This window comes from Rhipicephalus microplus, chromosome 1 (assembly GCF_043290135.1).
Source record: "Rhipicephalus microplus isolate Deutch F79 chromosome 1, USDA_Rmic, whole genome shotgun sequence".
Classification (NCBI taxonomy): Eukaryota; Metazoa; Arthropoda; class Arachnida; order Ixodida; family Ixodidae; genus Rhipicephalus; species Rhipicephalus microplus.
The window spans coordinates 288,401,067-288,416,366 of NC_134700.1; the positions used below are offsets into that span (position 1 = coordinate 288,401,067).

General features: G+C 44.2%; 1 protein-coding gene across 1 annotated transcript in view; it reads left to right on the plus strand.

Annotated features, from left to right (window-relative positions):
• The window catches only part of LOC119165535 (lachesin-like), a 112,053-nt gene extending 104,731 nt beyond the window's left edge, over window positions 1–7,322 (plus strand). Inside the window, exons 5-10 of the mRNA XM_037417686.2 lie at window positions 1,492–1,671; window positions 2,415–2,543; window positions 2,868–3,155; window positions 5,554–5,619; window positions 6,217–6,309; window positions 7,076–7,322. Of these exons, the coding sequence (XP_037273583.2) occupies window positions 1,492–1,671; window positions 2,415–2,543; window positions 2,868–3,155; window positions 5,554–5,619; window positions 6,217–6,309; window positions 7,076–7,173 (854 nt within the window). The 3' untranslated portion in view covers window positions 7,174–7,322. The remainder of the gene's footprint in view (window positions 1–1,491; window positions 1,672–2,414; window positions 2,544–2,867; window positions 3,156–5,553; window positions 5,620–6,216; window positions 6,310–7,075) is intronic.
• Window positions 7,323–15,300: the final 7,978 nt, after the last annotated feature.

A 15,300-nucleotide genomic window follows, 5' to 3' on the forward strand; every position in this document is an offset into this window, starting at 1 on the left:
GTGTTGTGAGATTGCGTATATAAATCATAACCTGAACTGTCGCCCACTTTGGCGCAAGGTCATTTTAAACGCACGCCGAAAAGCGAGGAAGCCGATCTTTTGCTTTAAGTTTTGTCGTCGCATTTAGCTGGCCGCGCTAGTTGTTCATGACCAACATACGAAGGCAGCCGCCACTTGTATTTGTTTGTTTTTTGGGGGGTGGTGGTAGGGAGGGGTGCGACAGTTTGTTTACACTCAAACTGCAAGCCGTTTCGAACCGAAACATATAGCCAGGCTTATTTCTTTCACAGCAATCGCTGTGTGATTTACTGGATTTTTTTCCTGCACATTATTTACGGGGCCTATCCGGCCGAGGCCATTTTATTATGAACGAAGCGCTAGACCAAGGTCAACGGTAAATGTGTACTTAGACTGCAACAAACTTCGAGCGCCACGCATTATGCGACGAAGACAAGGTTTTCTTTTTTTCGTATACATTTGCTTTCTTTTCATTACGCAAGTGCACGAGTAAAGCATGTATTTCTCGTTTATATGAGAGGGGGTGAGAGATGGAGAAAAACGTATAAGGCATGGGTGAAAATAAGCACTATGTATATAGACAGCCGAGAAGGCAAGTAGACAAAGAGTCCATGGAGCGTGACGTGTTATCGCTCTCTTTGCGAGCATAGACAGCGGAGGGGTGTGGAGGGCGCCGTGGTGGGACAAAATTCGATTTCCGCCAACCCTTACGCTTCGCGCGGAGTCACGCGATTCGGTCTGGCGCGCGCGCGAGTGCATAGCACGGTACGACTCGCATGAGCTCGGCCAGCCCCCCATGCAAGACGTCGCGGGTGTATCCCTCTAAGAGGAGACCACTTGCTCGTAGACTAGTAATTAGATTTTCTATACCAAAAAATGGCCACGCTTGCGCGTATTGCGGCTTTACTATTTCTTTCTTTCTTTCTTTCTTTCTTTCTTTCTTTCTTTCTTTCTTTCTTTCTTTCTCTTTTTTTCTTTCTGTCTGTCTGTCTTGCTTAATTTCTCAAGGTCAAGAGGACCACCGTTATTAGCTAGAAGGCCACTTATACTTACGCGGCAATTAATAACAATGATGAAGTATTTATATAAAAAGGCTCGCCGTGAGCTTTCAGCTAGCTTTCTCATCATCCATACCCTCTTACTTGCCCCTACTTCCCCACCGCAGGGTAGCAAACTGATACTAATATCTACCAAACCTCCCAGCCTTCCTCTTCATCTCTCTCTCTCTTCTTTCAATCAAAATTTTCTTCTACTTTATGCTAATATCATGGTTGGATTAGCCAAGAGACCAAAGTCTTGGCTGTCCGACTTCTCGTGTACTCTTTTTCGCTTTGCCGCAGACATGAAGAGTAATCACGGATTTGAAGAAGCCACTCAAATTTCCTGTCCGAAGTACAACTCGCGCTCATCGCAAGTTGTCTACAAAGCTTTTCTCAGTTGACTGACCCAACTATTAACGCTTTGTCGATGCAGTGCCCCCGGATATCGTGGGAAGCGAGAGCAGCTCCGACGTGCTTGTGCGCGAGGGTTCCAACGTGACGCTTTCTTGCCGAGCCAAGGGCTACCCGGCGCCTCGCATCACCTGGCGACGGGAGGACGGAACGCCCATCGCCGTGGGAAACTGGCAGGAGCAGCTCGGATCTGCAGCAGACAGTCAGTGCAGCAGATTGGAACCGCAATTGATATGTATACGCGAGAGGCCCGTACTAGTGCACGAAGCCATGACAACTCGATCTATACACGGATTGTCGCTTAATGGAGCGGTAGAACGTGACAGCACCGATGAAACTCCATTGCAGTTGAGTCGATGTAGAAAGAGATGAAAAAACAAAAACAAATAAACGGTGAACAATTGCTCCGTGATACTGAAAAAGAAAGATTAAGATTAATGATAGCTTTCTCTCGAACTAGTTAGCTGTCTCTGTTTTAGCCTGCTTTTTGTTTAAAAATGTCACGTCCAACCACGAAAACCTCGAAAAAGTTGGGCTCTTGCACTGTAAAGGTTTTCGCTAAAACGAACTACTTTCATTTATGAAAAAAAAAAACATTACGGGTTTATGCGAGCTTCCTAATGTTTCCTTCAGCGTACTGCTTGGGTGTAGGAGCTGCTTGCAGAACTTGCAATTGTGGCTTGTGAAGCATGTTCCCTCTGCAAGATGACCATGGTTATAGAGCGAAGTCAGGTGAATGAGCGTCATTGTAGACTTTGGAATTAAGCAAGTAAACTTCCCTCCTAACCATGATACTTGTACGATTTGCTTTTCTACAGTCGTCTGCATACAGCAGTTAAGGCTGGAATATTGCAGTGTGTCACATCTTACAGGATTTCTCTGTTATTAGCTAATCAAATGTTTGAAATCACATTAAGTCATTGTACTACGAACTTGTCTTTCCAGACGTCTCTTATGAAGGTGAAGAACTGAGCATCACAAAGGTGAGCCGTCTTCATATGGGACCCTACTTGTGCATCGCATCCAATGGCGTCCCATCGCCCGTCAGTCGCAGGATCCTACTACAAGTCCATTGTGAGTAAAAGTATTCCCCTACATAGACTCTTGGATAAATTATTGATTAGAAATATAGTGCGCTGATTCATTAACAGGTAGAATACGACGTAAGAATACATGTAACAACATAACTACAACAATTGAAATACAATCCTGCTTTGTTTGTCATTGCAACTGATGTTAAGAAAAAAGAACGTGGCTTTGATACTTCATAAATCTGCGCCATGCGAGGTTCACTGACAGCGTAAATGATGCAAAAAAAGTTTCGTAGAATGTGTGTTTTCGAAAACTAGAATGGAGACCTTTGATTGAAGCACTTTATTTATATTTACACTATTCCAGTTCCGCCGATGATTTGGATTCCCAACCAACTCATCGGAGCCCCACTCGGCGGTGAAGTTGTTATGATTTGCAACACGGAGGCGTATCCCATATCGATCAACTACTGGACTCTAGAGAGCGGTGACCTCATCGCGGAGTCTCCCAAGTATTCGCTCAATCGCACTGAGAACGTGTACAAGGTCCACATGAGGCTGCACATTAGCCGCATCGCCCCGGAAGACTTTGGCGCATACCGATGCTTTGCCAAGAACTCGCTCGGCTCTACTGAAGGTTCCATACGACTGTACGGTAAGCATAGCACGTGCTCCATTTTCTTTGATGTTGCAGTATGGGTGGCTGAGAACAGCGAAAGTGAACACGCTCGATTCTTCCACTGCCGAAAAAAATATTTTTGTCAAGTTATTCCGAGAAGACTTATTTCGCAGCAACGAACACAGAATTAGAAGGCGCATGTACGAGATAACGGTGAAATGACCATATGCTTTGGCAATATCTTGTCTTTTTTTTGGGGGGAGGGGGGGTGCAAAGCCGTGTCGAATCACGGTGGGGCGAAGTGGGAAAGCACCCGTTTTGCAACCCCCTCCGCCAACGCCCGTGACAATGAAAAATGCTACATGTACCCTAGGAGGGTTGCCAGCGTATATATTTTTGTTTGATAATTGCCTTCAAATTGTAAGATGTGTTCCTTGATTTTCCCATTTGACCTAATCGGGCAAAAGTAAAAATGAAAAAAAAGGTGACACAATTTGTTCTTGTTGTTGCTTACTGGGTCAAACGCATAAAATCATATTTTCACGGAATGACTCATACCTTGGCCTTACCGCCGAAAGTACAGGAATATCAATGATTCATAGTGGAACAACATGACTTTTAGACCTTGGGCACTAATTACAGATAGAAGGTAACTGTTTGTCAGTAAGTTGTATTTAATATTGGTATTCAACTAGTAAACAGATGAGGCGAGATTCAAAAGAAAATTTGTGTACTTATATTAAGGCGGAAGTCAAAAGTACGAGCTATTGCACTGCTTCTTGAGGTAGGTGCGTGCCTATATGAATGTCTTATTTGAAACCACGCATGTCATCTCATTTTCAATGCTCAAGCAAACTGCACATCGTCATACTAACATGGCTGTTTAATGCGATTATTCGGTCCCGCAATTGTTTCACCATTTGCATCCGTTTTACACAAATAAACACTCTAGTGGCATCGCACAGGTCACGTGATTTGTACGGCGTAAACCCTAAGAGGAGCGACGCGACTTGCTTATTAAGCGGTCGGCGCCTACATCCTTAACTTCTTCTTTTGCCCAGTTGTCTGCCCCCCTTTTACCGCCACGACATCGCCAGATGATCACTTTACTGTGTACACATTTTACTGTGCTAGGCTCAACCATCCTAACTATATCCTAATACCTATCGTCTAACCACAACGAAGCATATCGGAGCGAGTGCCACAGCCTCGTCAGGCGAAGCGGCCTCTCCGGCCATCACCGAGCATTAGCTTTACCCCTTCGTGAAAGTAGCACATACTAGGTATAGGCTGTGGTGACCGCGTATATACGATACGCCGTCGTAGAGAGGCAATGATCACCGCTGAGCATACGGCGACAGAGATAGGCGCGGAACACAATGGGACGACCCATAAGTCCAATCCTATTCGGCCGCGGACCCGAAAGTGCGAAAGAAGAAGGAAGTGCGCCTCTCCGGACGCACATCGAAGAGAGCGGCACGTCGAGCATTAGTGACACTCTTCCGGAAATAGGGTCCCGTATGTGGCCGTCGATGGCTACTATACTGTATACGACGCGGAGCCGCGCCCGGCCGCACTGCCGGCGCCTCCGATTAACGGAGCGTCGCGCCGGTTTCCCGTGAACGAGTCATGTAGAAAAACATGACGAGAGAGGACGACTGATCGATTTCGCGGATTTCCGACATAATGGCTTCCGCTCCGTGTTTGTTATTGCCGCCCGTGTGAACACTTTGGTCAGACTATGACCGAGAGCTCCCCCCCCCCCCCTTCTCTCTCCCTATCTTTCTTTTCCTGCGTAATTTCTTTTTTACGAGCTTCTCGTGTTGGTTCGCCTGGCCTTGGTCCGTATTGGTACGATGAGTCGTCGACGTGTGTCTTTGCGTCGGCTACGATGTGCTCCGCTACTTCGGAAGTCAGAAGAAGAAGAACGGACGAGACAGGTCGCGTTTTTCCACGACGGTTGCTGATGCCGTTTGAAGGAGAATGAGACAAGGAAGCACGAGTGATGGGGCTCACTGAAAGCGCAGAAAAAAGGCGCAGAGGTAAACCGGGTGTTTACAGCAATGGTCTGTGTGCATTAACCAGATTGTCAGACAAAAAGGAGGTGGTGAAAAAAATGGTGCAGCAACACGGACCTTGCCGGTCAACCAGAACCTTCAAAGTATTGTGTGATATAATAGGTCAACTAATGAGCGACAGTGCGGAAAAAACAAAACAAAAAACAAAATAAACAAAAAAGTAGTAGGAGCCATCTTGGTGGTGTACCCATGTATTTTATGTACCCGTGTACTGTTGCAGCATGGCGCACTCAACTTACATCCTTCTGTTAAAGACTACCTATACGCAAACTGGGAAGTGGGGTCCAAGTATGCAAGTGTAGCTTTGCATTTCACGGGTGGATTTAGTGAAACGCTGCTGCCTTTTTTTTTTACAGAAATTCACGTTCCGCCAACATCAAAAGTCAAAGAGCCATCAACAGCAAGAATACAGAGCGTTGAAGGTAAATTAGATGTTCGCACATCTGAGATACGTTAACGCATTAGTTGGGTTAGCTGGTATTGCCATAATAGGTCCATAATACACTACAGGCTACATAGAACGGAACGGAAAGCCCTTTGATGTTCTGTATAGTCTGAAGTATACGTGTGTGCTGAAGTAAACGTTTGTGGCATTGATGGAATTTCTATTTCCGAAGAAAATTGAGCATTCCAAGTCAGATGGCTGGTCATGGGGAAGCTTCGTTCTCTTAATGCATTGGCGTATTCAAAACCTCTACGAAAACGCTCACTTCCTCCTTGCGACATGGGTACATACTGTGTTCATCTTTGTAAAAGATATCCGTGTGTTTCTGTCAGAGCATTGTGACGTGACATGGCGCGAAAATAGCAGTCGTAATGGGAGATAACGGATGCCGTCATTCGACCATAATGGTAAAGTGTAAGTGAAAAGTAATGTGCATTTGATAAAACTACGTTTGAACCGCTGTTATTCCTTCTCAGCTTCCTGCTCGCATAAATTGGTATTCGTTGTCTGACTTCTGTAAATGCTTCTAACCGACTTTTCCTTGTATTTTTTTTTTTTCATTTACGCTGACCAGAAGGAAAACTTGAGGCTTCCGACGCTGCTGTTACCAAGCATCAAAGCTTCCCGCTGAGGCCGCCGATGGCCGGTTCTCTGCCAGAAGATTCAGGCAAGTACATGCTGCGTAGTGAAACTAATTGCGTCAAGCTCAGTGCTTGTTGGGGCACATGCATGATGTCTGATCGAAAGAAGGGCACAAATCGAGATCATACGCCTCCATGAATTTTTATTCTGATATAATTTTATCCTATAAAACTAACTGTTCTTTCAACTTGGTATCCTTATTTTTTTACCATAAGACCGTACAGCTCAACGATGCGTGGTTTCATTTCAGAGTGGCATATTTACGAGCAGTGAGTATCGTCGAACGATTAATACTGTTCATGAATTGGTATAGCTTGGAAGAGCTTGGAAGTAACGCAGAAACGTTAATGCACACGGGTGCCAGTAAACAGGTGGCGTAAGCTAATATGTATTCAAGTAAAGAACAAAAAAAAAGAACGCTAGGGTGTTCACAGCACACCAGTACACGATATTGAGGTACAGCACCTGGCATTTGAATATAATAATATCTCTCGTTTAGCGTCTCAATACCACGGTGTCATTTTGAAGAAGAGACAGACAGGTATGCTATCTGGGCATTCGATAATATTGCGAGGGATGAAAATAACGTTATGTGAACGTGTGTAACGTAATCCTCAACAACGTATTCTAGCTTCACTAATACAGTTGCATTGAGAGAAATACACTCATCAAGAATAAGAGAAGAAGAATGAGTGATTGTAGATTAGTTTTTCAAAGGTGCGCATATAGAATCGACCACTTGAAGTGCCATATCGTATTTTACATCTTCATTCTCGCATGCTTTGTCGCAGGGTCAGCGTCGCAGTCAACACATCCAAGCGTCACTTGCACCTTCGTCTTGATCATGAGATCGTTCGCGTCACTGACGGTGCTGCTGCGTGTGACGTGATCGTGGCTGCAGGATGTGCCTCGGTGTAGCTAGGTGGATGGCCGTGTTTAGAACTGAGCGTGTTGATGGGCGATGTTGTGCCCACGTCATGTGCTTCCACACGAAGAGGCTTCGTGCAGCGCTCACACCGGCTCGACCCTGAGCCTCCTGGTTACTTCAAGGACATCCGAAACACCTCCGGATGGCTGACTTAGACGTGAAGCTTCGGCATGAAGCTGTTGTTCACTTGTTCTGTTTCGAACCCCAAAATATGGGCCGTCGTCCGGGAGTGTGACATCGGACAATAATTCAGTTATTAGCGGCACTGTATAGATGAGTCGTCATGTTGAATGACCATTTCGTTGCACGTGACATGCTTCGCAGTCTCTTTAGCTGATGACCTGCGAGAGAATTTCTCGACTTTTCACGTCTACGTACCGGATCTTTATCATATAAGGTGGACACCTAATCGGTAGTCAAGTCCTCATTGAAGTTCACGTTGAACACCTATGCTAGTTTGGAACATTATTCTGCTTATCGGCTCCCCGAATAGCCGTCATATAGTAGATATTTTTCTCGTTAAATAAAATAAATATTTCAGTTACGCCTGTTTGAATACAGATAAGATGTTCCCTTAATGATGTGTTCGACCTTGTCTACCTCGGGAAGTAACTTGCAACGTCATCAAGCGACCGATGAAAACCACTGTATATAATAGCGCGACTCTGAACAAGAACGCTAACGTGTCGTTCACGTATAGCCGTGCACAAATGTCCATAGTATAAACAGGTGTCTTTATGTCTGTAACCTATGACGTAAAGAGCAAGGAGCAGCAGAAATCAGATGCAGTAGTGAACTGGAATTCAATAGGTGAAGTGACATCATCATCGCTCGGAGCACTGACAAAGTTCAGCACCACTTGCACGTGATATACATCTGCGTGTGTAGTTTTGTGACTAATCAACCACATTTAAACAAAAGCGTGCACCTATCACGAGGCACCGTGTATTTAATGAACTGATTTCATTCGCTGTTTATAAGTGCGCATGAGAGAAAAAAGAATGTAGCAGAAAGCAGCTGAGACACACACACACACACACACACACACTCTCTCTCTCTCATAGAGAGAGAGAGAGAGATAAAACGTTTAATAATGAAAAAAAGAAAGAAAAAGAAATGAGAGGGGGATAAGTCACGAATGATTCCTACATCTCAGGACACCAGTGGCCAATGGATCTTTCGATAGTGCAGAAAAAAGAAACTTCGAAGTTTTGTGGATGAGGTGTAAGGATAGGTATACCAGAGGAACGAGCGTGCACCTTGAAGTGTAAAATCTTCTGCTTGCTCCCAATTTCAGCCTGTAATGTTTAGTGATTGATTCGCGAAGCGTTATAACCCACGGCTGCACTAAGATGTGCTTCGAAGTCAGCACATGAAGCTCTCCCAGTAGTAAGAGAAGACGAAAGGCTCACAGAGAAATTCACTGAAGTAAACAAAAGGCGCTTAAACTTTAAGGCAGCATTTTGACAATCAAGCCGTTTCTATCAGGGCACTGACTAAAGCAAATTTTTGCGTGAGTGTGGTTTCTCTAGTGCTAATTGCATAAGCCACGCACCCTTAATCATGTCCTGCAAAAAGTGCGAGATATATACCGGAAATCAGATTTATTTGTTTCATTTCCTAGCTACATCGGACACTTAAATCGATACTTATGGAGAGTTTACATAAAGGCACGTGTTTTTTCTGACCTGCTAGCATTGGCATTGTGTTTCTTTCATGGTTCTTCAAATATCCGCACCGCAAGAGTGATATAGTAGCTAAGATACTCGGCTGCTGACCCGCAGGTCGCGGGATTGAATCCCTGCATTTTCGATGAAGGCGGAAAAGCTGCGGGCCCGTATGATCAGATCTGGGTGCAGGTGAAAGGCCCCCAAGTGGTCAAAATTTCCTGAGCCTCTCATAATATTATGTTAGTTTTGGGACGTTAAACCCCAAGTCTTAATCAATAAATCTTCGCATCGCACACCTTAGTGCGTCACCTCAGACATCGGTATGCTATCTTAAGGTGTGCCTCCATAAAAGAAGAATGTATTCAGATAAGTTCTATACATATCAAGTGCAAGTGGTGGTGTATTAAGTCAAACGCAATAACAAACTTAGCAAAAAATGAAAAATTTTTTTCTGTCACTTTCTGTTATTAGTGTTATCTTAAACACATGCGTCTAAAATATACTTTTAGGTGTCTTCAGTTCCAACACGTGTTCAACCTTGTCGCCGGGTTCCTCTCCGTGAAGAATGAGTAGGGTTTTATACCAGTACTGTTTAACCTATGGTAAGTACGGAAATGCGGCACCGTAGCAGTGAGCCCGAACTTTTTTTTTACTTTTAACTTTTTAACTTTCTAGCTAAATGCCAAGCATGGCTGCGCGATGTTTTCAAATTGACTGTTCGGTAAGTAACCTAAACTACTTTGAAAAAAAAAAATTCCCGTAATCTGGCTTGGCAAAGCTTTTGTACAGTTTGCATGAGGACCACCGTTCCGGGCGAGGTTGTTGAAGCATCCAAGAAAGACCTTATGCAGCATTGTAACACGTGAGTTCAAGAAAATTTGGCGAGGTCAGAGTGGTTCAAAAAATTAAGCAATCTCACTCCTTTGGTCACATCCCAAAATTTCACAAGATGAAAACCTTTTTACGACTTTTTTGGGTTTTTATTTCGTTTTGTTTTTTCTTTGTCATTCTTTTTGCGTATGAAGCCATGACACTACGTTCAAACGAGCATACTTAACCATGGAATATAAAAGGCTCTTCCGATACCCTGGTTTTGAATATAATAAAAACATTTAGCTCCAGATTCGGCTTCGCGAGTGGGTAGCCTATGAGTGGCGTAAATATGGAAAACACGGTTGATAAAACGCACTAAAGACAACATGCTAAAGGCAACAAGGTAAATTCGAAAGGGCAAATACTTAGCAGAACAGTCGGTGGCATGAGCAGATAAAGGAATCCAGGCATCCATATAGTAGATACAAGATCAACAGCCAAGTTATGCTGCGATTGTTTAGTCAACGTTCTACGTAGCTTGAAAGAGAACAGAAAAAAGAAAGCGTTGCGACAAGCAAAACTTGAGCACGTTGATGACGACAAAAGCAAGCCATAGGCAAGTCCGAGTCAGCTGGGCGGTTACATGGGAAAGCTCACTACATGCCCTGAACGAAATACTGTTTTACAAGCCGTCAAACACATCAAAAGTGCTTTTAGGTGTGTGGCAAACTTCAAAATAAAAAAAAGTGACGTAGCACTGGTTGAGTGTACATTTACGCAAATTTCCTGAATACGTATTCACGGTTTAAAGAGTAGATATTTATACCTAATGTCTAGACTGATCACGGCCTTATGTAGTAATTCAGTGCAGCGAGCCAGTGCGGATAATCATGTCTTTATGCAAATTAGATTATCAATATAAAAAAAAATTTAGTATATTCGTCTTGCATTTGCACAACGTGAAAAATGTCGAATCAAGAATTGATTTACGCTAGACGAGTGTGTAAAAGTGCCGTTCTAAGTGTACTTTTTTTATTTGTGTTGGATCTGTAGCTTCGGAATCCTGCTCCTTGTGAAGGTGCGCTGTACACATGTGTATAAAGTTGAAAATGTTGATAGAATAAATTTGGCGTTAATTGTGCGCCTGTTGCCTATGGACTTCACTTGAAGATTAACGATACTGATAAAAGAAACAACATATACAGTTTCAACTTCACCTGTCAACGGAAATTAACTGACCTCTCTGCCAACTGAAAGCTGATCTTGCCGTCTGGTGAGATCCCTCACCTGCCAACTTGTAGTCTAAGAGCGCAATTTTCGTTGCTAGAGAAACAGAAAAATTATCACCTCTGAAATGCACGTGACACAGTGATACCTTATTTACACCTGACGTCAAAATCACAGCTCCAGGCCTTCGTACGATTACCCCTTCTAGGTAAATGACGCAAACGAAAAGGCCGTTACTTACGCAGTTTAGAAGAGCCTTGAACACTCATGCAGGCCCGTAGAGTGCGAGGGTTGATCACATCCTGAGGGCCTTGAAAAACACCAATTTTCATTATTCGTCTTCGGTAAAGCTTTAACCCCCACCCCCCCTTTCAATTCGTCTTTCATCCGAACTTTGGGAAATGAAGGGGAGGGGGGTCGTGCGCCTAGACCCCCCCTTCCCTGGCTATGGGCCTGCACTGATGATAAAACTACGAGGAGCACCTGGTGACCTCAAGTCAGTCATGATTAGAGGCGGAATGCCGCCTTCGCAATGAGACAGCGTCCCATGTCGGTGGGGTCTTGAGTTCAACGGTGTCGGACACGAGCGATGAACCATAATCACGTGATATCATCACCATAAGACGTCACAGATTGGCAAAGATCATTACGTCGTATGACGTCACTATAACTTCACGTGACAACTTGACGACGTCAAGATACCACATCATAGCTTGGTAATAAATGGTCCGATCGTGGTCCACGTATTGGTGCACGTAACGTGCAGTGTGTAATTGTCCACATAAGGTGCAGAAAGCTTTCGAAGAGTGGCTGGGGAGCAGCAGCATCCACACATCGACTGAGAAGGTGGCTCTCGCCTTCGAGGCGTTTTAATTGAGTGCACAAGGCACGCGGTGAGTTTCTATACCGTCCTGAATTCTGGCAGCTGGAAAACCATTTATTCACCCAGCAAAGGCAATATGCGTCACACATTGGCGCACCTAACGAAAGTTTACGTCCCTTGCTATCCCACGATTTTAACAGCTGAAGCGCAAAAAGGTAACAACAGACTGAGGAAACAACGAGGACAGTCGCTAACGTCCAAGTAAAATTCTGCTGCAAAGCGGCAAGAATGTATACCTGTCACATGACAGCTCAATAAAATCAATTATTGTACAAAGGTGAAGACGATAACTAAGCAGCAGCGAATTTTGCTTAGAAATCAGGGGCTGGTGAATTCATCGTTGCTCCCTTAGTCCATTGTGACCCTTTTGCGCTTCAGCTGCTAAAAGCGCAAAATACCAACTAGGCCGCTCCCACACCTTGCTATCTTATGAGCCTGGAAAAGCGTGCTTTGATTGTAAAAGATGAAATTCAGTGTAAGAACACTCTGCGGACTCGCTTTCCCATCCGTTTCTATGAATAAATTAAGGAAACGCGTGAAGTAACACATTAGCTGGTAAGCCTTCGTAATCATCGAATGTGCAAAGCAACTCTTCGAACTTGTAAAGCAAAATGAAGGCTGGTACACCTTCGCAACTATTATTGCATTACGATCCACTTATGTGAAAATGCTTTATTTCGTTTCATTTACGGAAAGGCCTCATTTTCTGCAGGATACTCATAAATAAAGAAAATAAAAAAAGCTAAACCTGTCAAAGTATTTTATGCTCTTAGGCATATCCTTCCTGAATGGAATACAAAGGTGCGCCAGCATAAGATGTCGGTGAGTCTTTCCGAAGATATTTAGTTCGAAGCGCGAATAGTAGGCAATGATCGTACACAATTCCGTCTTTCTTCAAATCAAGTATTCTGTATTTTTGTTATCCTTCGCGTTATTCTTTTCTGGGCCTTCTGAGAGCGAAGCTCTTAAGCTCGAGGTAAAAGGTCCGGAGTCCATGGAAAACCCTCTGCACAGTTACTCATCACGCTTTGCTAAACCCTCCGCGACATCACTTGCCAGCCACGCCCTCTGATGGAGACAGTGGGCACAGCCACCGCGCCGAGTTTGTACGCCGCGCTAGTCGAGAATACGAAATACGAATGGCCTCCTTTTCTGTCGGAGGCACAACGGCCAGCTTTGCGCATTAGTTCTGGTGCTGGAGTTAGGGACATTCTTGCATGGTCTATGACAGGCTGTCATCCTGCTTTATTTATTTATTTATTTATTTATTTATTTATTTATTTATTTATTTATTTATTTATTTATTTATTTATTTATTTATTTATTTATCATTGTACTCACCGCGCCCAAGGTGATTACAGTTGGTGGGATGGAATATTTTAACACAGAATACAGATTCCAACACTTGAACATTACAACGAAAGTGCAAATCACTGTCCACTAGCATAGTGGTACATGCGAGTACACAATATGATGTAGGTTGGTAATACCGTTTCGTACTTACAAAACCTCGCAAATCCACTACTGCAGACCCTGCTGTGAACTTCAAAATGTATACCAAGTGAATAATTGCTTCTACTTCAGAAGGCCATCCATTCCACTTGCTTATCGTGTTGGTGAAAAAAAAAATAGTTTAAGTTCACCAGCCCGGCAGCTTATTTCCTTTTCCTTATCGACAATGACTACTCGCTATAAAACACAATTCGATTTGTCCACGCTGTTGCAACTTTGGGTAGCGCGGTCCTGACCGCAGCCATCCGAGTCTCAGGAGAAGACGAGTAGAAGAGCCGGAGTAGGTAATAAGAACGTTTATATACAGTATTTACATGTTTATGAAAGCGTGAATTAACCAGAAAAAAAAGCATCTCCAAGCGTCTCTGCGCTCGCGTTTTGTATCCTGAGTCTTCCCAAGATTCATTGCAATAGAAAACAATTGAGTCCAGAACACTCCAATCATATCGTCGTCTTCCTCTCCACTCCCGAAAAGAGAAAGTACAACACCGCTTCCCTTTGAACCCCAAAAAAGAGGAAGAGGCACGCCCAATAGTCGCATGGTGAGGGATAAACACCAATACAGACACAACTATAGCGTTGTTCGATGACTTTGAGTCTCAAGCGCAGAGAAGACTCATTTAGGAGGCATCGCTACTGGGCAGGTCGTAGTGTGCGGGAAAAGAATACCTGACTGCGCTAAGGAAAGCGAAGCCACACAGACTGCACATAGCCCTGTCTAGGCAGTTTGTCGGTCGGGTCTGGGACGTTAAACCTCACATATCAATCAATCAATCAATCAATCAATCAATCAATCAATCAATCAATCAATCAATCAATCAATCAAATCAATCAGTTTGTCGGTCGGGCGCGTCCAAAGGGTTTTTGGCACGGCGAGCCCATGATCCTGAAAAATTCGCCATACCACTGCTGTGTTGATGATGATTGGGAATGTTGCCCTCGGCTGCTGGCTCGGCAACGATGACTTCGTCACAAAAGGAGCCGGTGACGTGGTATTGCACGATATCCTGGAACTGTTGCCGTCGGAAGGACAAAAACCCCGTGTGATTTGGGCGAGGCATCACAACGCCAAGGGAAGACTATCAGCCAAGAAGGGCATACGTTAAGCTCCTAAGATTAATCAGCTGCACTGTTTATTAAGCATTACACGACTATTGCGAACCACCACCGATGCGAGAAGATGACGCAAGTAAAAAAAAACGTTAAAAACGCCATTAACGTTTTCTTGTGTCTTCGTCTCCTCGCGCAGTTTAAAAACGTTTATCAGCAATGAACCTACTAGCCTGCAAAAACGTATTACTGACCCCCCCACCCCTTTTTTCAAGGATGTGACTGAATAGTTCTTTTCAAAAGTAATTCTTAAAAATAACAGGTACCTTGACTATGCCGGCTAAGTGTTATGCCCAAAAACCACGTGCACGCAGTTAGCATTCAATATCGCAGTCTGATATGGCTTGCGCTATTTTATTTCTTTTGTGCATGTCATCAGGCAAGAGTAACAGGGACACACACAGAGAGAAATAGAGTGATGAAGGCAGTGAACCACTGGAACGAAATTGCCCTCTCTATCGCTCACAAAGGGATGAATTGAAAGGCCACGGGGGGCGGCAGACGGCGTGAATTCGGTTCCGAGGACTTTCCGAAGCGATGGTCGTCGATCAAAATCGTTTATTCTGCTCTAGCTCGGGTCCTTCTCGGTCTTCCTATTTTTCGGCTTGTACCGCGCCCTCTCTGTGTATTCTATGAATGGTGAATCGGGTGGAAACTGATTGAAGATTGGGTCGCCATTCATTCGAAGAAAATTCGCTTCTGGAAATAGAGCACCTTCGAGTTAGGAGAATTGGTTTACTTCTCTGCCGCGGCTGATGGAGGACGCCACCAGTGGATTTCACTGCGTCCCCTTTCTTTCGTTCTGCAATCCACCTGCGTCTTTTCAATAACTTCTACGTTACCCCTCTTGTATCGATTAATGCTTTATGCCCT